The sequence below is a fragment of the Peromyscus eremicus genome, chromosome 1 (assembly GCF_949786415.1).
Source record: "Peromyscus eremicus chromosome 1, PerEre_H2_v1, whole genome shotgun sequence".
Classification (NCBI taxonomy): domain Eukaryota; kingdom Metazoa; phylum Chordata; class Mammalia; order Rodentia; family Cricetidae; genus Peromyscus; species Peromyscus eremicus.
In genome coordinates this window covers 165512173-165532928 of record NC_081416.1, presented here as the reverse complement: position 1 = coordinate 165532928, position 20756 = coordinate 165512173, and the positions used below count along the sequence as shown (strand labels likewise).

Here is a 20756-nt window from a genome sequence, read left to right as displayed (position 1 = left end):
CGCAGCACTAAGAACGTTTACCATGCTCAGTTCCCCTAGGTGTTGCTATCCATCCTAGGATGGCCTCAAACTTGCAGCGATCCTCCTGCCTCAGCCTCTCTAGCGCTGGTATTACAGGCACGAGTCTTTCCATGCCTTTGTGTATTTCTGACCTGCTTTCTTTCCTGTATTTCTCTCCTGCTTTCTCTCGGCATTGACCCCCCACCTTGTGTTTTTTGTCTGTCTGCTTGGTATCCCTGGCGGCACTGCTCACCTGTATAGCCTCCGCGCTCAGAGGACTCCTCAGGCTCTGGGAAGGAACCACGGGTGTCTCTGGACCGATATGGCCAGCCAGTGCCTCGGCTGGGTGGAGCAGGAGCCTCTGACTCACCATAGGGGCCACCATCATCCTCGAAGTCCGGCATGTCGAAGGGTGGGGCGCCATAAGGGGCCTCCCGGCGGGCAAAGGGTCCAGGAGGGGGTGGGTAGGGGTCATATGGTAGTACAGGTGGTGGATACAGGTCTGGCCCGTAAGGGAGACTCTGGTAAGGTGGGCCTATATCTGGGCCATATTCGTAGGGGAGTCCAAAGCCGCCTGGGCGCGGTGGGCCATATGCAGGGGGGCGCAGCACATTGCAAAGTGCCTCGAAATCATCTGTGAACAGGAGCCAAGACATACCACACTCAATACCCACTGCTCATGACGAGAAGCACAGGAAGGCTTGGGGAAAGGCTGGGGAGGGGACTTCGCTGGAAAGGCAGGATCAGGGCTTTGGATGGCTCCAGGAGGAGTCGGGATTCTGAATCCTGGGATCTAGCGTCCTCAGACTGCAGCTAAGAATCAAAGTCTAAGGTGTTGGGATTTGGGGGACCCATGGGAGCTAGGGCTAGGAACCTGAAGAAATGAGAGGAAGGTGTTTTATGGCTGGAGAATCAACGGGCTGGCTGAACAACGGGACTTATGGGGACGAAGGGGCCTGGAGGGAGCTTGAATCTCTGGGATCTGGAGGAATCAAGCCTGGGGTTTGGGGCTCATGTTTTTAAGGAGCTAGTAGGAGGAGACCAGAGATCTTTGGATGTTGGAATCTTGATAACCTGGTGTGGGGGTGGGGGTGGAGGTGGGGGCGGGAGCAATGAGTGTTAGCAGCTGTTAGTGCTATGGGTGGAGTCTGAAGGGCAGGGTGGTGTCAGTGGGCAACTGCTACTGGGAGCGAAGGGTCCAGGGGTATCTGGAGGGGTGTGTCACAGGTTGTGTCGGGGGAGAGGGGTGTCTAGAAACTGGAACTTTAGGATGAGAGAGCTCAGAGCTGATGGGGCTGGACCTATGGGAAGAGCTGCTGATTCAGGCCTCGAGATTTCTGCTGAGGACACTTTGACCTTTTTAGGATTGTGACCAAGATTTCAGGATAGGATGCAACTTGTGTAAAAACGGCAAGAGGTCCTTTGGGGGCAGTCTAGAGAGATACAGTACCTGAGTCCTGGGCAGGGCAGAGTGCACAGTCCATACCCCAGGCTTCGCCGTAGAGGCAGCAGCACTCTGTGTAGGTGGCCTGGCGGTCTAGTCGTGGGCGACTGCAAACAAGATCAGGCCCCACTTCCTGCCAGCATACTCCCAGATTGTCATCTATGGGCAATGACAGGATGCATCAGGGCAGACTGGGACTCGGACCCTCCCTCAGAGACCAAGTCCAGCTTCCACAGGGTTCTGTGAAATGGGGGTGGTCTCTCTATGTAGCTCAGGCTGGCCCACAACTCTTGTGGTCCTCCTTCATCCATCTCTTGTGTGGCTAGGATCACAGGTGTGCACCATCACACCCTGCACCCCGAGCATTGTTTAAAGGAAGCCTCAAAGTTTAGGGATTTTTGTAGGAAGAGAACATTGGAAAAGAGGATTTGGGGCCAAGGACCAAGGTAAAGCAGGGGAGACACATGGAGTGTGTGAGAGAAAGAAACTTAAGATAGGTGGACAGAGGCTGAGAGAGCGAGAGCGATGAGCCAGTGAGCAAGAGAGAGAGAGAGAGAGAGAGAGAGAGAGAGAGAGAGAGAGAGACCAAAAGAGCAGGTGTGGTAGAGCAGGCCTGTAATCCCAGTAACTGAGGCAAGAGTTCAAGTGAGTTTAGGCTAGCCTGGGCTACATAGTGGGAGTCTGCATGTAAAAGAAGAGAGGAACCTGGGGCCCAAGAAATGTGTGCGGGTATACACAGCAAGAAAATGAAGACCGACACTAAAACTTTCACCTTCAACCACCAGGCCAGGTTACCTCGAAAGAGAGGTAAGCCCTGTCCTCTCACACCTGTAATTCCAGCAATCAGAAGGCCGAGGCAGGAGGATTTCTGTGTGTTCCAGGTCAGCCCGTACTACAAAATAATAATGATTTGGGAAAAAAACGAAAAGTGTGGCTCTCGGCTTTAAAAATCCCAGAGCTTTGGAGGCAGAAGTAGGCAGGTATCTATGAGATCCAGGCCAGGCCGAGCCACATAGTGAAAATGCAGTCTTGAAAAAACAAGCAAGAAGCCACTCTGTGCCCATCCAGGCGCTAGGGGCGTGGCCCTGAGGAAGGCGTGGCCTTTAGCACAGGCTGGAGGCTGGGCCTAGGGATCTAGCGGGGGACCTGGGCGGGTCTGTGGGCGGGGTTACCGAGGCTCTGGCTCTCGTTGGAGACGCAGCGGCGCCGGGAGCCGTCCAGCACCAGTGGGGGCTCGCAGGTGCAGTGGTAAGAGCCCACTGTGTTGACGCAGCGGCCGCCTTCACAAGCAGGCTCCTCGTCTGCGCATTCGTCATTATCTAGGAAGGCATGGGGTGGGGGATGGGGCGATTACCAGGATGAACTCACTTTCACATTTCCCCAGCTCACTGACAGAGTGATGGATGCAGTCTAGACTTCGGAAGGACTTCCTGCTGGGATAGCCACATTCCTATTTGGGACTGGCACGGCCCGAGTTGGGGGTGGGGGAAGGTGGGGTTCATACCAACGCATTCCAGCCGCTGTGCATGATAGTAGAAGCCGTTGCTGCAATAGCAAGAATAGCCTGGGGCGGTGTTCACACACACTCCGCTCCTGCACACCTGGTCCTGGAAGAGCTGGCATTCATCCACATCTGTAGGAAAAGGTGAGATGAGGGCGGGGTGGGTGTGATCTGCGGTAAACAGTCAGGACAGAGGAGGACAGCAATGGCACCCAGAAGCTGAGACGAGGAAAACTGGAACCAGAGGGGACCTTGAGGAAGAGGAGACCCTCAAGCGAATCAAAGTGAGAATGGAGCTAGGTGTGTTGAAGCATGCATGTAATCCCAACAGTCAAGAGGTGGAGTTCAGAACAACAGAATTCAGGTTAGCCTCTGCTGCATAGCAAATTCTTAGCTAGCCTGGGCTACCTGACCCTGTGACCAAAAACACAAATTAAAACGGAGGAAAGAAAAGAAAGGAGAACCGGGCTGTGGTGGCACATACCTTTACTCCCAGCACTCAGGAGGCAGAGGCAGGTGGATCTCTGTGAGTTCGAGGCCAGCCTGATCTACAGAGAGAGTTCCAGGACAGCCAGGGCTACACAGAGAAACCCTGTCTTGAACAACCCAAAAGAAAAGATGAAGAGGAGGAGGAGGACTAAGAAGAAGAAGGAGAAGAGAGAGAGAGAGAGAAGTAAGAAATCGAGTAGCTCACAAGTTTGAGGCCAGTATGGTCTACTAGTGAGATCCACTCCTCAACAATAAACAAACAAACAAACAAACAAATACATACATACATATACACATAAGAAAGAAATCAGGAAGAAACTGAGGCAGGGTGAGATAGAGCTGGGTCTAGGGGTTGCGAGTGGGTAGGGGCTGAAGTCTGGCCTTACCTCTCCGGGCACTCAGATCTCCACTGGACACCAGGTAGCCCCGGCCGTGAGGACATAATGACTGGTACTCAGCTGCACACAGAAGCAAGAATGAACCCAGAAACCCAAGCCCCAGTCCTTGCCCAAGCCCACTGGCTCTTGCCCCCTAGAGTGCTACAGTCCAGGTCAGTTAGTGCCCACTTCTCAGCTGCACCCCCTGATGGTGCCACCTGGTGGCTGAGGGCTCACGCTTGTCCTGGCAACACCAGCAACTCAATCCTACACCTAAACATATCCCTTTTCCAGGCCCCATACCCCAGGATCTCCACGCAGAGCTCAGGCCTGTGTCTCCCCACAGCCCGTGCCTACCGGTCTCAGTGCCCGGGCACTGCTGGATACGGCAGCCGCTGCCCCAGCCTTCACCCACAGTACAGCAACATTCCTGCCATGTCACATTTCGGGCCAAGATATTGTCACACGCATCTGGGGCTGCTGTGTCGAAGTAGCACTCTCGGCGCCCACTGCTCACAGGACCCTGCCTGGGAGGGCTGGGTCTTCGAGGTGGGGGTGGGGGTGGAGGCCTGGCTGGAAGATTGGGGCTGGCAGGTGCTTGGGGCTGTGAGCCTGGGAACGTGCCTGAAAAAAACACGGCTTTAGCCAGGCATATGTTGTGTCTTCTACTTTCCTATGTCAGTGACGGGGGGTAGGGGGGGGGGGGGAGACGGGGACGGGGGACGGGACGAGGGACGGGACGGGGGGACGGGACGGAAAGACGGACACACACGGACACGGACACAGGCCCTGAGGGTACCAGCCATCAGCAGCAGAACAAGACAGCACACTTAGAGGCTTAGGAGGACAGATGAGGTCTCATATAACTTGGGATGACTTCGATCTCCGGATTCTCCTGCGTCCACCTACCAAGGGCTAGGATTGTAAGTGTGCCCCATTACATCCAAACCTAGAGCCCTAGAGTCCTATGTATGCTAGGCAAGGACTTTAAAACCTAAATGATAACATATAATTATTATGTATATTATATTATGCATATAGATTTATTTGTTTGGTTTTCTTTCTTTTGTTTTGTTTTCCAAGACAGGGTTTCTCTGTGTAGCCCTGGCTGTCTTGGAACTCAATTTGTAGACCAGGCTGGCCTCGAACTCACAGAGATCCACCTGCCTCTGCCTCCTGAGTGTCACTTCTGTATCCTTTGCTTCACAACCTCACCCTTTCCAGGTGTCCCCTCAGCTGTAGCACAGGTGGGGGGGACCTGTGCTTTCCAGGTGCTTCTCTGGTTCTCCACACCCAGGTGGTCCCAGACTGGATCCAACACATTTCCCCATGGGCAGCCTCACAGCTCATCCACATGGCTCTCAGATGTTTCTCCCATCACTGTCTCTCCCCACTCAAGGCCCCTGTTCCAGTCCAGCCCTGACCTCTCCTGCTCCGACCCTTCCACAGCACCCCTAGGGAGATTTCAATCTCTTTCTCGGTTGAAACTGGTCCATGGTGCTATATGCCCTGAGGAAAAGCAACTGCCCAGAACATCAGTGACTACACCTTCTGGGTATGTCTGTGACAGCATTTCTAGAAAGGACTTCCAGGGTTTGGGGATTTAGCTCAGCGGTAGAGTGCTTGCCTAGCAAGTGCAAGGTCCTGGGTTCAGTCCTCAGCTTCGAAAAACAAAAAAAAAAAGAAAGAAAGAAAGAAAGGACTTCCAGAAGACCCATGGCAGTCTACCATGGGCTAGGGCCCTGGACTGAATAAAAAAGGGGTAAAAAGCCAGCTGAACCCCGAGTTGCCCTTTCTCTGCTTCCTGATCCTTACACAGTGAGCAAGAAGATTCCATGTGTCCCCCACAGATGGACTACACTGTCAAATCATGAGGCAGGACAAACCCCTCCTCCCTTCCATAGTTTGTCAGGTCACAGCCACACAGTAACCACCCCCCACTTCAGCTCCTTGTTTCTGTTCACCCCACTTAACTCAGACACTGACTCCTTCAGAAACCTCTTCTCATGCTGGCCTGGGTCTCTCCTTTTCCCTATAGCTTCCTTTGCTCTTCCATCCTCCCAGCCAGCTAGCAATATCCTTATCTCTTCATTGGACTGAACACAGGACCGTACGCATACCAGGCAAGATCTTTACTGCTGAGCCATGTCTCCAGCCCCTCACTGGGGGATTCTAGACAAGGGCTCTACCACTGAGCCACACCCCCAGCCCCTCACTGGGGGATTCTAGGCAGGGGCTCTACCACTGAGCCACACCCCAGCTCCTCACTGGGGGATTCTAGGCATGGGCTCTACCACTGAGCCACACCCCCAGCCCCTCACTGGGGAATTCTAGGCAGGGGCTCTACCACTGAGTCATACCTCCAGCCCCTCACTGGGGGACTCTAGGCATGGGCTCTACCACTGAGCCACACCCCCAGCCCCTCACTGGGGGATTCTAGGCAGGGGCTCTACACTCAGCCACACCCCAGCCCCTCACTGAGAAATACTAGGCAGGGGTTCTACTACTGAGCCATATCCCCAGCCCTACAGTAAGGGTTCTACTACTGAGCCGAACCTCAGCCTTTCACTAGTGGGATATAGGCAAGGCTCTGCCACTGAACTATATATACCTATCCAACTTTTACTTTTTCTCTGAGACAAGGAAGGCCTCACTAAGTTGCCCAGGTTGTCAGAAACTCACTTTATAGCCTCAAACCTTCAGTCCCACCTCAGCTTGTGGAGTAGCCTTAGGCCTTACGGCATCCGGCTCAGCTCTCCGTTGGAGACCGTCAGGACAGAGATAAAGCCTCTCCACTTACTACTGTGTTCCCAATGAGCAGCAAGGGTCTGAACATGCTGATTGGCCTATGTATGCACACTGGAAGAAGGGATCCAACAGAGCTGAGCCACGATCTCATTCTCTTGACTAAGTCTAATGTCACGCCCAAGGCTGGAGCCTGCAACTCAGCACAGAGCTGTTGCTCACTTGCCTGTTGGCCACATCATCCTGCTCATTCTAAGGGGGGTTGCATATTTGTTTTTAAAGCGATAGCTTTTAGGGTAGAAGCTGGCTCAGTTGGTGGAGTGCTTGCCCAGCAGGCACAAAGGCCAGGGTTTGATTCTCAGCACCACATAAGCCAGGCGTGGTGGCACGTTCCCATGATCCCAGCACTTAGATAGTAAAGGCAGGAGGATCAGATGATCAAAGTCACCTCAGCTACATAGAGTCTGTGGCCAGCCTGAGCTGCATGAGACCCTACCTGGAAAAAAAAATTGAGCTTTCAAAATGACTCACGGGTAAAGGTGCTTGTCATGGACGCCTACCGATCTGAGTTCAACCCCAGGAACCCACGTAAAGGTGGAAGGAGAGAACCATCTTCATATGGTTGTCCTCTGACCTCCACACGCACATCATGGGACATAACCACGTCGACATGCATGTACCCATCACATCATACACAAGAATCAAACTTTAGCAAATCAACTAAAGGCTGAAGACATGGCTCTTGTGGAGGAATCAGTTATGTCCCCAGCACCCATGTGGCCTTCTAGGGCATTCACACACACATGCATGTATATTCCCACTCTCCACACACACATAAATAAAAAATAAACCTTATAGAACCCATTTAAAAAACTGAAATAAATAATTAAAACCTTCAAAGGAACAGACAAAAAATTAAAAAAATAAAGTGATAGCATTTGACTGATGAAAGATATCAACACACACACACACACACACACACACACACACACACACACACACCCACAGAGCCACATAATTTTCCCACAGGACCAGCAGGCATTTGTTATGTAGACACATGAATCTTACCGGCAGAAGTCCGTGGAGGAACACAGCGTCCAGTCATGGGGTCAAACTCCTCAGGGCTGGTGGGGCAGACACACAGGAAGGAACCTTCGACATTTTCACACAGTGCAGAGCCACACACACCCTGTAGTGTCTCGCACTCGTTCACATCTGTGAGCAGGAAATAGAGCAGGAAAAAGTCCACATTATGAACCTCTGTGGTTTGGGAAGTCCAAGATTTCAACTGTAATAGATGGGGCAGAAGAGATGGCCCAGCAGTGAAGAGCACTGGCTGCTCTTGAGGAGGACCTGGGCTCAGTTCCCAGCACCCACAAGGTGGCTCACAACTGTCTGTAACTCCAGTTCCAGGGATCTGATGCCCTCTTCTGGCTTCTACAGGCACTGCATGCATGTGATGCAGATAAATACTATATACATAAAATAAAATGAATATTCAAATATAACTGATAATAATCAGTCTCTAAATAGATATATGGCTTTTGAGGTAGGATCTCACTGTGTAGCTCTGGATCATTATGTAGACCAGGCTGGCCTTAAACTTGTGGCAATCCTTCTGCCTCTGCCTGAGTATCAGGATTATATCTGTATGAGCCAACACTGCCAGCATTTTGTTGTCCTTGTTTCATAAAAAACAAAAACAAAATCAAAAAACCAGTCAGGTGGTGGTGGCACACACCTTTAATTCTAGCATTCAGGAGGCAGAGGCAGGTGGATCTCTGTGAGTCCGAGGCCATCCTGGTCTATAAAGTTTCAGGGCAACACAGAGAAACACTATCTTGAAAACAAACAAAACAACAAACAAAAACAAAACAAAAAACGCAAAAACTGAAACCAACAGCAACAACAACAACAAAAACAATTTTATACTTTAACCCAGGATAGTTTGGAACTCCCTGTATAGGCCAGGCTGCCCCGAGCCTTGTGGTAATCCTACTTGTCTCTTAGGAGCCTGGCATGCACCACTACACCTGGTTCACAGTGTAAATTAAAAAAAAAAAAAATGTGGGGCTGGAGAGATGGCTCAGAGGTTAAGGGCACTGACTGCTCTTCCAGACGTCCTGAGTTCAATTCCCTGCACCCACATGGTGGCTCACAACCATCTGTAATGAGATCTGGCGCCCTCTTCTGTATACATAATAAATAAATAAATCTAAAAAAAAAAAAAAAAAAAAAGAAATGAAAAAAAAAAAGAAATGAAAAAAAAATGTGTGTGTGTTTGCATATGTCTGTATGTGTGTCATGTGCATGGTTCCAGTGGAGACCAGGAGAAGGTGTTGGATACCTGGGAACTGGATTCTAGATGATTGTGAGAATCCTGAGAATTGAACTCCAGTCCTCTGAAAGACCAGAAAGTGCTCTTAACTGCTGAACCAACTTTCCATCCGCCGGAGTGGACATTTTTTTTAACAGCCTATTGTCTACTTTTCCTCTGGTTAGAAGCCCTAACTTTCCCTTGGGAATTCTCTGAGCTTCCAAGTCCATCCCATGCATCCCGCGTACAGCCAGGTCTCCACTGGGGCAGAACCAATCAGGTAACTGCGATTCTCCGGGTCAGAGGCAGGCAGTGACCTCTTCATGCCAATCAAAGCCAATCTCAGACTTTCTGGGTCACCTCCTTAGCTCTGCAGCTGCCAGGCTGAGGCTGTCAGCCCAGACAGAGCTAGGGCCACCTGCCACTGCCTGCAAACCAACCCAGCAGACGGAGACAGGCAGCTTTTTTGCAGTTCTTGGCTCCAGTTACGTCTCACTCACAGACTTTGCCATTTCCATCCCTCCCTCTCCTCTCAGCTGTTTTTTATTTTATGTTTTGTGTGTCTGCCATGCACATACACACATGCAGTATGTATGTGCATCATCTGAGTGCCTGGTGCGCTCAGACATCAGAAAGGGGCAGCAGATCTTCTGGAACTGGAGTTACAGTCATGAGTCACTACGTGGGTGCTGGGAACTGAACCTGATTCTTTGCAAGAGCAGCAAGTGGATAATCCCAGCACTCAGGAGGCAGAGGTAGGTGAAGCTCTGAGTTCAAGCCCAGCCTGGTCTACAGAATGAGTTCTAGGACAGCCAGGGCTACACAGAGAAACCCTGTCTCGAAAATAAGTTAATTAATTAAAAATAAAAAATATGTATTTGGCTGGGCATGGTGGCACAGGTCTTTAATCCCAGCACTCATAAGGCTGAGTATGAAGCTAGCCTGATCTACATAGTGAGTTTCAGGCCATACACGAGTTGGGGCAGGAGAGATGGCTCAGCATTTAAGAGCACTTGTTCTTGCAGAAGACCCAGGCTCATTCCCAGCACCCACTTGGCAGTTCACAACTGTTCATAACTCTACTTCCAGGGGATCTGACACCCCTTCCTCCAAGGGTACCAGGCACACATGTGCTACACAGACATACATTCAATCAAAATACACACACACTATATATATAGTTTGAGACAGGGTTTCTCTGTGTAAGAGCCCTCGATGTCCTGGAATTCACTCTGTAGATCAGGCTGGCCTCGAACTCAGAGAGATCCGCCTGCCTCTGCCTCTCAAGTGCTGGGATTAAAGGTGTGTGCCACCACCACCTGGCTATATATTGCTTTTTAATCAAGCATATATGTGTCTATCTATATGTAGGTATATATATGTGAGTGCAGGTGCCCTCAGAGGCCAGAGGTGGTAGATCTCCTGGAGCTGGAGTTACAAGTGGCTGTGAGTCTCCTGACATGGGTGCTGGGAATCAAGTGTAGGTCCTCTAAGACAGCAATCCACGCTCTTAACTGCTGGGCCATTTCTCCATCCCTTCCCATGCCTTCTTAAATCTCTTTTAAGAAGTAAAGGCAGTTGGTGAAGTAGCGCAGTGGTTAGTGCTTAACTAGCATATGGAGGGCCCCAGGTTCCACCCCTACCACTGCAAGAAAAGAGAGATAAAGAAAACAAGTAAAGCCACTGAGAATTATTAGTTCAAGGCCAGTCTGGGCTGCATAGTAAGGCCCTGTCTCATCCCTCATCCCCCCAGCCAAAAAGAAAAAATAACAAAGTCTGTGTTTGTATTTGTGAAAACATAAAGAATACACAACTCAATCGCATGCACTGCACTGTATGTATATATATATATATATATATATATTGGATCCCTAGGGCCCATGAGATGGCTCAGAAGGTAAATGCTCTCACTTGCTGCCAAGCCTATGACCCAAGTTTATCCCCAGGGCCCCACACGGTGGAAGGAAATAACAAACTCCTACAGGTTGTCCCCTGGCCCCCACACGCATTGGGCCTCATATGAAATGTCTGTAAAGACATAATGAACTCCAATTAGTGATGTGCAGAGTGAAGACTGGCTCATGACTGTAATTCCAATACCCAGGAGACAAAGGCAGAAGGGTTGGCAAGCTGAAGGCCAACCTGTTCTATGTAGTGAGTTCAGGGCCAGCCAAGGCTAGAGTGATATTCTTTTCTCAAAAACAAGCTCTCAAAAAGCCCACCAATCTGTCCAAACACCTATAGATGGATATATGAAGGAGCCAGTATACTAAGAGGATGATGAGGTCGGTGACAGTGATGGTGGTAGTAATACAGAATCCATGTGGTGGACATGCCGGGAGCAGCCTACAAATTTCTCTATTTGCTGTGTGTAGAAATTTCCTGTCTGATCTGGTGGCTCAAAGCTGTAATCCTAGCTACTAGGGAGGTTGAGGCAGGAGTTTCACAAATTCAAGGCTTGCCTTAGCTGCAAGGTGATTTCAAGGCCAGCCTTGGCAATTCAGTGGTCCTATTTCTAAATAAAATGTAAAAATTGGGCTGGAGCCTGGTGTGATAGCACACAATTGTTATCTCCGCCCTTCAGAAGAGGAGGCAGGAGGATCCAAAATTGGAGGCCACTCTCATCTATACAGTGAGTTCAAGACATGAAACCTTTTCCCCTGAGAAAAACAAAAACAAACAAAATGCCAGAAGTATTTGGGATGTAATTTCATTGAGAGAGAAAAAAAATTAACGTTCACACAAAACCTGAGGGTTTGGAGAGAGATGGCTCAGTGGCTGAGAGCATGGCTGCTCTTGCAGATGACCCAGGGTTCAATTCCCAGCACCCCCATGTGGCTCACAACCATCTAAGAAGAGGCATCCCGTGCCCTCTTCTTACCTTTGTGGGCACCAGTCACAAATGTGGTGCACATAAATACATGTAGGAAAAACATAAAATAAAATGAATAAATCTTAAAAAAAAAAACATATATAAGCAAACAAACAAAAAACTAATTAAGTAAGGCTTCTGTCACTTAAATCTTTTTGTTTGGAGACAGGGTCATACCCTATTGCCCAGGCTAGCCTGCAACTTGCTATTTAGCTCAGGCTGGCCTCGAACTCACAGCAATCCTCTTGTTTCTACCTCCCAAATGTTAACATTACAGAAGTTAGCCCCCAAGCTTGGCACGCAGGATAGTTTTAAGTGGTATGTCTCAGACCTTAGATTCCCGGAACTAATTCTACAACTCTAGAGTTCATGTTTCTCCCTCTCTGGTCTCACCACCCCCGCAGTCCCTTACCCACGCAGTGACGTCCGTCCCGTGCGCCTTCATAGCCTTGGTCACAGACGCACTGGAAGGAGCCAGGTAGGTTCTGGCACACGGCGTGGGCACCACAAAAGGACCGGTTCCGGCACTCATCCACATCTGTAAGCACCAGCCGGCCATTTCAATAAGGCCTATCTACACCTTGAATCCCCCCACACACACACATCCCAGCTACTACCCCATGGACACCCACCCTGGCACCCGCCCCCTGGGGTGGGCTGATAGCCAGGGTCGCAGGCTGGTGTGCAGCGGTAAGAGCCAGGGGTGTTCTCACAGCGCTGCGCTCCACAAATTGCAGAGCCGTATTCTTGGCACTCATCCACATCTGCAAGAGAGTGAAGGAGGGGCAGAGGAAGGGAGCCAAAGGCCTGAAAAGGATGGGGGGGGGGCGGTTGTTCCTAATGCCGCTTCCAGCCGCTGAGATTGCAGGGTCCCTGAGCCTGGTGTTCGATGAGTCTGGTAGCTTTTACTGCCGTTTCTGAAACAGCTCGAACAGGGCCCCACCTCAGGGCCTTTGCTCCACGCTGTTTTCTCGGCCAGATATGTCCCCACAGCTGTGTGCATGGCCCCCTGCCCCTCATTTCAGTGACATATCAAAGTCAAGCCTCCCTTCCCCCACTGTCCCGTCACACCTGCCATTTTTCTTCTTCTCTCCCCTCCCCCCTTTTTCGTTGAGAATTTCACATGAGTACTGTATTTACATCATTTCCATCAATTCTTCTCACTGATCCAATCAATTCCCTGTCCTCCCCACTCCTGACTCCCTTTCAAATCCATGACCTCTACTTCCTTCCTTCCTTCCTTTTTTTTTTTTTTTTTAATGGGTCAGGGTCTCACTAAGGATCCCTGACTGTCCAGGAACTCACTATGAGGACTGGGATGGCCTTGAACTTACAAAGATCTGCCTGCCTCTGCCTCCCAAGTGTTGGGACTAAGGCCATACACCATTGTGCCTGGCTTGTTTTTATTCAGTTTAAAATTTTGTTTTGTTTTAGAGACAAGGTCTTGTGTAAAGCAAGTTGGCCTTGAATTCCACGTAGCCAAGGAAGATAGTAAACTCCTCAGGCCTCCGCCTTCCAGTTACTGGGACTGTAGGGTCGGAAGCAGACATAACTATTTATTCTCCCTTTCAAAGCTAGCATTGTTTTTTATTTAGGGTCTCGTGTAGCTACGTAGCCAAAGATAACCCTGAACTTCTGATCCTCCAACCTCCACTTTCCAAATGCTGGGATCACAGTACTGGGTTTCTGCATTTATCCAGTGTCTGTCTGTCTGTCTTGCATTTGAGGCAAGCACCCTATCAGCCGAGGAGCATTCTCAGTCTCATAGTCTCTTTCTGGGATTTCTTTTTTTTTCAAGACAGGGTTTCTCTGCGCAGCGCTGGCTGTCTTGGAACTCTCTTTATAGATGAGGTTGGTCTCGAACTCCCAAGGATCTGCCTGTCTCTGCCTCCCGAGTACTGGGGTTAAATGCATGCGCCACCATGCCCGGTTCATAGCCTCTTTTATTCTTTCTTCTTCTTCTTTTTTAATTTATTTTTATTTCATATGACTGGTGTTTTGCCTGTGCATATGTCTGTGTGAAGGTGTCAGATCCTCTAGAACTGGAGTTACAGACAGATGTGAGCTGCTACGTAGGTGCTGGGAATTGAACTAGGGTCCTCTGGAAGAGAAGCCAGTGCTCTTAACTGCTGAGCCACATAACTTAACTCCAGCCCCCATAGCCTCTTTCTTAAACCTGACTTTAAGCTGGGCATGGTAGCACGTGCTTGTAATTCCAGCACTTGGGAGACAGAGCCAGGTGTTCTGGTGCATGGCTAAAACTCAAGTCCTAGGAAGGCTGAGGCAGGAGGATTGCTGCAAGTTGCAGGCAAAGCATATCCTACAATAGTGACTTTCAAGCTAGCCAGAGCTGCACACACCCACACCCTTACACATGGGAGGTGGGGGGTGGAGGGTGCAGACTGTCTCAAACCAAAAAACAAGTTGAAGGTCAGCATGGACCACACAGCAAGACACTGTCTGAACAAAACAACCTTGTCACTGTGTCTGTAAAATTATCGGTGTGCAGGCAGTGACCATCCTGCAATGCAAACCCCACACCAACGAAGATTTCTGCCTGTCATACAGAAAGGGCCTCAGAGTTGTCTGTGGGATGGTTCCTGACTTTATTTACACAGTTACCCCCCACATTAGCTCACAGAGCAGGGGTTTTGTTTAGCTTGTCTCCTGCTGTGACCCCAATGTCTGGCGTCCAGCAAGTACTTACTGAAATCTTTGGAATTAATAATTGAGATCTTAGGAAATTCGATTTGCACGAGTCAGAGGATTAGCCACTGGGGAGGGAAATGCAGCCCATAATAGTTTTGTTTCATGGGTCACGGAAAATACTGATCCACACAGCACCCCTTCCCTCAAAAATATATTAGAGCAGCTCAGTAAGGGGAGGGGGGTCTCACTTGTCCTGATTCCTGATAAGAGAGACCCATAATTAAACACATGCACACAGCAGTGGCTAATTTCTACCAGAGAACAGCGAGGGAACAAAGGAAGTGTTGTGTGTTAGCCTCGGACCTCTCGTGGGTTTTTGAGGCAGGCTAGCTCTCCTCTAGTTCCCAGGGGAACAGACTCCAATAACCTGTCACAGATTTGGGGGGATCTGTCTTACCATCACAGGTGCCCTCAGGGCCAGGGTGGTAACCAGGATCGCAGTCCCGCACACAGCGGTAGGAGCCCGGGGAATTTTCACAGCGCTGAGACCCGCACAGGGCAGGTCCCCGTTCACGACATTCGTCAATGTCTGAGAACAGAAGTCGGGGAGAGAGTCAAGAGGGAGAAACAGAGAGGTGAGGGTAAAAGAGGAAGGGGTGGGAAAAGAGGCAGGAAGTCGGGAGAAGCAGGAGGCAGCGGAGTGGGGCCTCTCACCAAGGCAGGAGGCGAGATCTGGGCCAGCCCGGTGTCCGGGAGGACAGACGCACTCGAAGGAGCCGTCAGTGTTGGTGCAGATGCCGCTCTGACAAAGGTCCTCCTCGCTGCACTCGTCCACGTCTGCAGGACAGGGCATCCGAAACCCAGGGCCACACCCCTCCAATCCCCCCATCCCAGCCTCCAAGCTCCAAAGCCTTAGGGGAAGGCCTCACCCAATCTGCTTTGCTTGCAAGCCCCGCCTCCGGTCTGAAGACCTTTCTAATCACTACCCAGCTGTCAGATTTCAACCTTTCCTGACGCGACCTACTTCTCCATGATTGCCACCTCCAGGCCTCTGGAAGGTCCACCCCAGTGAGCCATGTAGATTCCCCCAAAACTGGCCAAAAATTCAGAGTCCCCTTTCCGCCCTCTTCCTCTTGTCCTTCATTTTCGTGCTGTAAGCCAACCCTCTCCGTGCTCAGATACAGCCTAGGGACTGACCCAGACAAGAAGCTCCGCGAGGTCCAGGCCGGTAGCCAGGGGCACAGGTACAGGCAAAGGAGCCATCGGTGTTGAGGCACTCTCCGTGGGGGAAGCAGTAGTCGCCTTCCAGACACTCATTTATGTCTAGGGCACACAAGTGTCAGTGTTGGACTGACCGTAATGTAACCCTACCACCCAAGTCGAAACCTTGAAGACTAAATTATTTTGAAAACCCCTTTCTTAATCGGTTTTACATCTCTAATGGGCTTCGCCCAAGAATCCAGGCTTTACTCAGGAGAGCTAGCTCACCTGCACAAGGCCCAGGTCGACCAGATGGCGCCCGGTAACCTGGAGCGCAGCTGCAGTGGAAGGAACCCTCAGTGTTGGTGCACTGGCCGTGGAGACCACAAGGGGTGCCCGAACTGCATTCGTCCACATCTATGGGGGCGGTTGGGGGGCTCAGAAGGGGTACACTAGAGCAAAGGGGTTGCTGGAAGTCATGGGGAAGGGTCTTGAATGGAGGGTGGAGGAGCGCCTCAGGATTAGACGTTCTTGGATCTGGGTATCTGAGACTCCCTCCACCGGGATCCTGGGGTCAGGGAAAGGGATTCTATATCAGCACTGGGGGTCAGAATTTAACTAAGGGGAGGAATGAATTGAGGCGTTGTGAACTAGGATTATTGGATAAGATTCTGCTAAATAAACGGGTCAAAGTAAGCTGGGGTCAGAGGTTACAGCCAGGGTCCAGAATCCTGCCTGATGTCAGGGTAAGTGCCAGGGTCAAGGATCATGTACCCAAATAAATTCCAGGGAAGCGATTCTGAGAAGGGGGTGTGGATGGTGAGTGAACCAGAATAAAATGGTCAGGATTGTAGGGGTTTGTTTTGTTTTCCATTAGGATCAAATGGCACAGTCAAATTTAGGGTCATGGGTCACATTTAGGGCCAGGAGACAGTGAGGGTTCAGAAATGTATTATTGCTGAGAGTCAAGGTCAGGGCTTGTCAGCAAGGGTCGTGGTTAGCACCAAAATGACCCAGCCGAGTCACATCTTCCTAGGTTACAGTCACAGGGTCAAGAGTGTGGTCAAGTCAGGCACTGCAGGTGAGGGCACATGGAGTCAGAGTCAAACTTGGTTGTCATGATCCATGTAAGGGGACTGAGGTCCAGGTCCCAAGTTATGGGTCAAGCCACGGTCACAGACCAGGTCAAGGGTCAAAAATCTGAGGTTCAGGGCTAAAATACAGGTCTCAGGTCCCAGCTGGGCCTGATCTCACCAGTACATCTGCCACGGTGCAGGTGGTGGCCAACAGGGCAAGCCCGGCATTGGAAGGAGCCCGGTGAGTTCACACACTCCTGCCCAGGACACGCCAGATGGTTCTCACACTCGTCCACATCTGAGAAGTGGGAGAGAGAGGTCTTGAGGAAGTGGCCCCATGCCTCCTCACCCTTCCACACCCCTCCCTCCCTCCCCGGCCTCACCCTCGCACTCAGAGCCCGCAGCATTGGCTTGGAAGCCTGTAGGGCAGAGACACTGGAAGCTTCCTTCTGTGTTCTCACAACGGCCATAGGCGCAGGGCGAGGGGCTCCGGGCACACTCATCCACATCTGGGCAGAAGAGGCCAGTCAAGCTGAGGAAGAGGCCTGGGCTCCTCCCTACTGCCATCAACACCTACCCCAACACTCTGATTTTTGTTTACCCGAGACAAGATCTCACACTGTAGCCCAGACTGGCCTTAACCTCACACTGGTCCTCCTGCCTCAGCCTCCTGAGCACTGGGGTTGCAGACAGGAAGCACCGCGACTGCCAGCATTCTGCTCTTGAACCAGCCCTTCACAGGGCGAACCTGTCAGGCCTGCCTCCTCCTTCCAGGAGGACAGAAGTCAAACGCTGTCCACCCACTTAATAGTCTTTCTAGCCGCTAGGAAGACTAAGGCATTGACTTGTCCATGTCCCTGCCACAGCTGTCTCGGTTTTAAGGTTCCCACAACACAAAAATATCATTCAAACTAGGCTGGCAAGATGGCTCGGCACAAAAGACACTTGCACCAAGTCTGTCAGCAGAGTTCGATCCCTGGGACCCTCCCGGTGGAGGGAGGTAACTGACTCCAGCAAGTTGTCCTCTGATCTCCACACTCCCACAGTGTCACAGGCCCACCCACCCTCTCACACCCTCCCCCTGCATAAAACAAACAAACAAATAAATAAATGTGGTTTTTAGACATTTAAACGGGAAGAGGGTCAGGCATTAATTATAGGTGGACAACCTTAATATCAGCACTCAGGAGGCAGAGACAGGGGGGTCATGAGTTCAAGGCCACTACATGAGGAAGAACAGGAGCTCTCTCAGCGGGAAGAAGGGAAAGAAGATAGAATCCAGCCAGATCTGCGCAGCTTCCTCAGTACTACCCTCACCTGACCTCTATCTCAGAGCCCATCCTAAGGCCTCTCTACTCCCAAGTAATGTCTCTCTCCACCCCACAGCAAGCCATGCCGGGGTGCTGCAGGCCTGGGCTCAGCATCCTTACCTTGGCAGGGGGCCCCTGGTCCTCGGGAGCGGAAGCCAGCTGGGCAGGCACAGTGGAATGAGCCTGCAGTGTTGTCGCAGCGGCCTGGCCCACAGGGTGGAGGCTGCTGGGCACACTCGTCCACATCTTCTTCACACGTCGAGCCCCGGAAGCCAGCCGGGCAAACACAGCGGAAAGAGCCGGGCAGGTTTTCGCAGGCCCCGCGGCCGCAGAGGCCTGGGCTCTGGGTGCATTCGTCCACATCTGCATGGAGCAAGCAAACCCCGGGGTCTCCAGCGTGATTCATGTCCCCCCGGCCCCCCACACACACCATGCTACACTCTGTCTGAGCTCTCTCATCTTGTCTTTCCACTCTCCCCTATTCCTCCTTCCTGTCTTCCAACATTCTGACTCTCCATCCTTCACCAATCCTAACAGAGCTGTGTAGTGGGTTCCTGACTCTGACTCGCTGGTCCCCATTAATTGAGCTACATTTGTCTTCCATAACTCAGCCACCTTTCCCAATTACTTACATCTCTATCCCTTCTCCATCCTCCATAATCCAGCCCTTCTGTTTTCCATCACTTGGCCTTTCTCTCCGATCCAGGTCACTACATTTGGTTCTCCAACCCTGGTCTGCGTCCCCCATCAGTAAGGCACTCTTTACCCCCTTGCTCAGTTTCTCCAACCTCATCGCTACATATGCACCCCTCACCTTACCCCCTCTTTCTTTCTGTCCCCTCCCAGACCCTCACCCTGGCAGCTGGCTCCGTGCGGTGCTGCCTGGTATCCGGCGGGACACACACATAGGAAACTGCCCGGCTTGTTCTCGCAGCGCCCGCGGTCACACGGCGGCGGCACGCGCTGGCACTCGTCCACATCTGTGGGCAGAACCCAGAGACTAGTATGGGGCAGACGCACACAGTCCCTGAGTCCTGAGAGATGTGAGGCCGAGGGAGCAGCAGCAGGGGGCAGGACCGACAAGGGAGGGGCGAAGCTAGTCTGGGGCGGAGCTAAGGAGGTAGGCGGAGCCAGAGCGGGTAGGCTTTAACGCGAAGGCGGAGATCCTCGAGGTTAGTACGAGGCCTGGTTAGGACCACTGCTGAAAGCAAGATAGTGGGAGGGGACAAATTTGGAGAGGACAGGACCTGGGAAAGGACAAGAGCGGGAAAGAAATCTTTGTGGCCCAAAGGAAGAAAAGGAAGGCAGGGACAGGGACAGAGAACGAACGGGCAGTTTGGGGTGAGAGCTGGGGGTGGAATCGGGATCCGTAGTCAGATTAACTGCAGAAATTGTAGAACTCAGACGGGGCCTGGAGGTGGGAGCTAGTCCAGGATACGGAGGGCGGAGCTAGTGAGAACAGAGCTTGGACAAGATTTGGACAAAAGCTGGGCCACAGGCAAAGGAAGGGCCAGGTTAGATGCGGAGCAGGGATGGGGCCGAGCTGATCTTGGACCGGTGGCCAGGGCAGGACAGGGTGCTGTAATAGAGCTGGACCGGCGTGGGGAGGCGAAGGAGCAGCCGTGAGCTGTTCTGCAGAGAGAGCAGAGCCAAGACCCAAGAAGGGGTGGAGCCTGGGGCCCAGCGGGGCGGGATTCTCACCCAGGCACTCCGTAGCCCGCGGGCTCGCACGGAAGCCAGTGCCGCAAACGCAGCGAAAGCTGCCTGGTGTGTTCTCACAGCGCCCGGGAGCACAGGGCATAGGCACGCGGCGACATTCATCTACGTCTGAGGGCACGAAGCAGGCTGGTTACGTGGTGGCCAGGCAGAGGACTCTCCACCCCAGGCCCGGCTTCACTGAACCCCCTCTGCCTAGCTTACCTATGCAGCGAGTGCCCTGGGGGCTGAGCCGGAAACCTGGGTCACAGGCACAGGTGTAGCCACTGGGCCGGGGAACGCAGCGTCCAGGACCACAGACCTGGGGATTGCGCTGGCACACTCTGGAGGAAGGACCTGCGGGAGCCAGTCAGCCGGGTTCCCATAACTGAACTTCTTGTCCTTTCCATCCCAGAACAGTGCCCTTAGTTCCTTTAAAGTACCCGATGAGTGTCCCCTCAAGTGTAATCTTGGAGGATCATATTGTCATTTACTCTGCGAGAGTCTCATTAGATCTGCCTGAACCCACCCACAATGACATTCACATATCCCGTACTTCAGAGGTATTTTCTTGAAACCTCTAATGATGCCCATTTTATGGGACAAGAAATGGTCTCAGAATTTAACTGGCTCTGGTACCTGAGGGAGCCACTACCCAAACCTTCAAATTCTTCCCTCTCCTCATCCTTCCTCACATCTTTCGTCTTTCCCAACACCTTCACCATGAAGCCTTGCCACACAGAAGTCACAGTATTTTGGCTACCACCCTCAGATTCCTACAGCACCTGATTCAGGACTCTCTGGACCAGTCCAAGCAGGGGTGCTGGGCAGGGGAAATTCAGGACCAGGTCGGGGTTCAGGCCGAGGCTGGGGTTCAGGTCGAGGCTGGGGTTCAGGCCGTGGCCGAGATTCAGGCCGTGGCTGGGGTTCAGGCCGTGGCTGGGGTTCAGGCCGAGGCCGAGATTCAGGCCGTGGCTGGGGTTCAGGCCGTGGCCTGGGTTCAGGCCGAGGCCGAGATTCAGGCCGTGGCTGGGGTTCAGGCCGAGGCCGAGTGGGCAGAAAGCCTGGTAGAGAAAGTATG

At 51.8% G+C, this 20756-nt stretch overlaps 1 protein-coding gene across 1 annotated transcript in view; it reads right to left on the bottom strand.

Moving 5' to 3' along the window:
- Window positions 1–20756, bottom strand: part of Ltbp4 (latent transforming growth factor beta binding protein 4) — a 29424-nt gene that overhangs the window by 2264 nt on the left and 6404 nt on the right. Inside the window, exons 9-28 of the mRNA XM_059279543.1 lie at window positions 20461–20739; window positions 19901–20032; window positions 19682–19807; window positions 18835–18960; window positions 18101–18343; window positions 17054–17179; window positions 16849–16968; window positions 15883–16011; window positions 15592–15717; window positions 15109–15231; window positions 14852–14983; window positions 12378–12509; window positions 12158–12283; window positions 7625–7771; window positions 4169–4435; window positions 3821–3892; window positions 2949–3077; window positions 2617–2763; window positions 1451–1603; window positions 254–634 (exon numbers count right to left, since the gene is read on the bottom strand). Coding sequence (XP_059135526.1) covers window positions 254–634; window positions 1451–1603; window positions 2617–2763; window positions 2949–3077; window positions 3821–3892; window positions 4169–4435; window positions 7625–7771; window positions 12158–12283; window positions 12378–12509; window positions 14852–14983; window positions 15109–15231; window positions 15592–15717; window positions 15883–16011; window positions 16849–16968; window positions 17054–17179; window positions 18101–18343; window positions 18835–18960; window positions 19682–19807; window positions 19901–20032; window positions 20461–20739 — 3216 coding nt within the window. The remainder of the gene's footprint in view (window positions 1–253; window positions 635–1450; window positions 1604–2616; window positions 2764–2948; window positions 3078–3820; window positions 3893–4168; window positions 4436–7624; window positions 7772–12157; window positions 12284–12377; window positions 12510–14851; window positions 14984–15108; window positions 15232–15591; window positions 15718–15882; window positions 16012–16848; window positions 16969–17053; window positions 17180–18100; window positions 18344–18834; window positions 18961–19681; window positions 19808–19900; window positions 20033–20460; window positions 20740–20756) is intronic.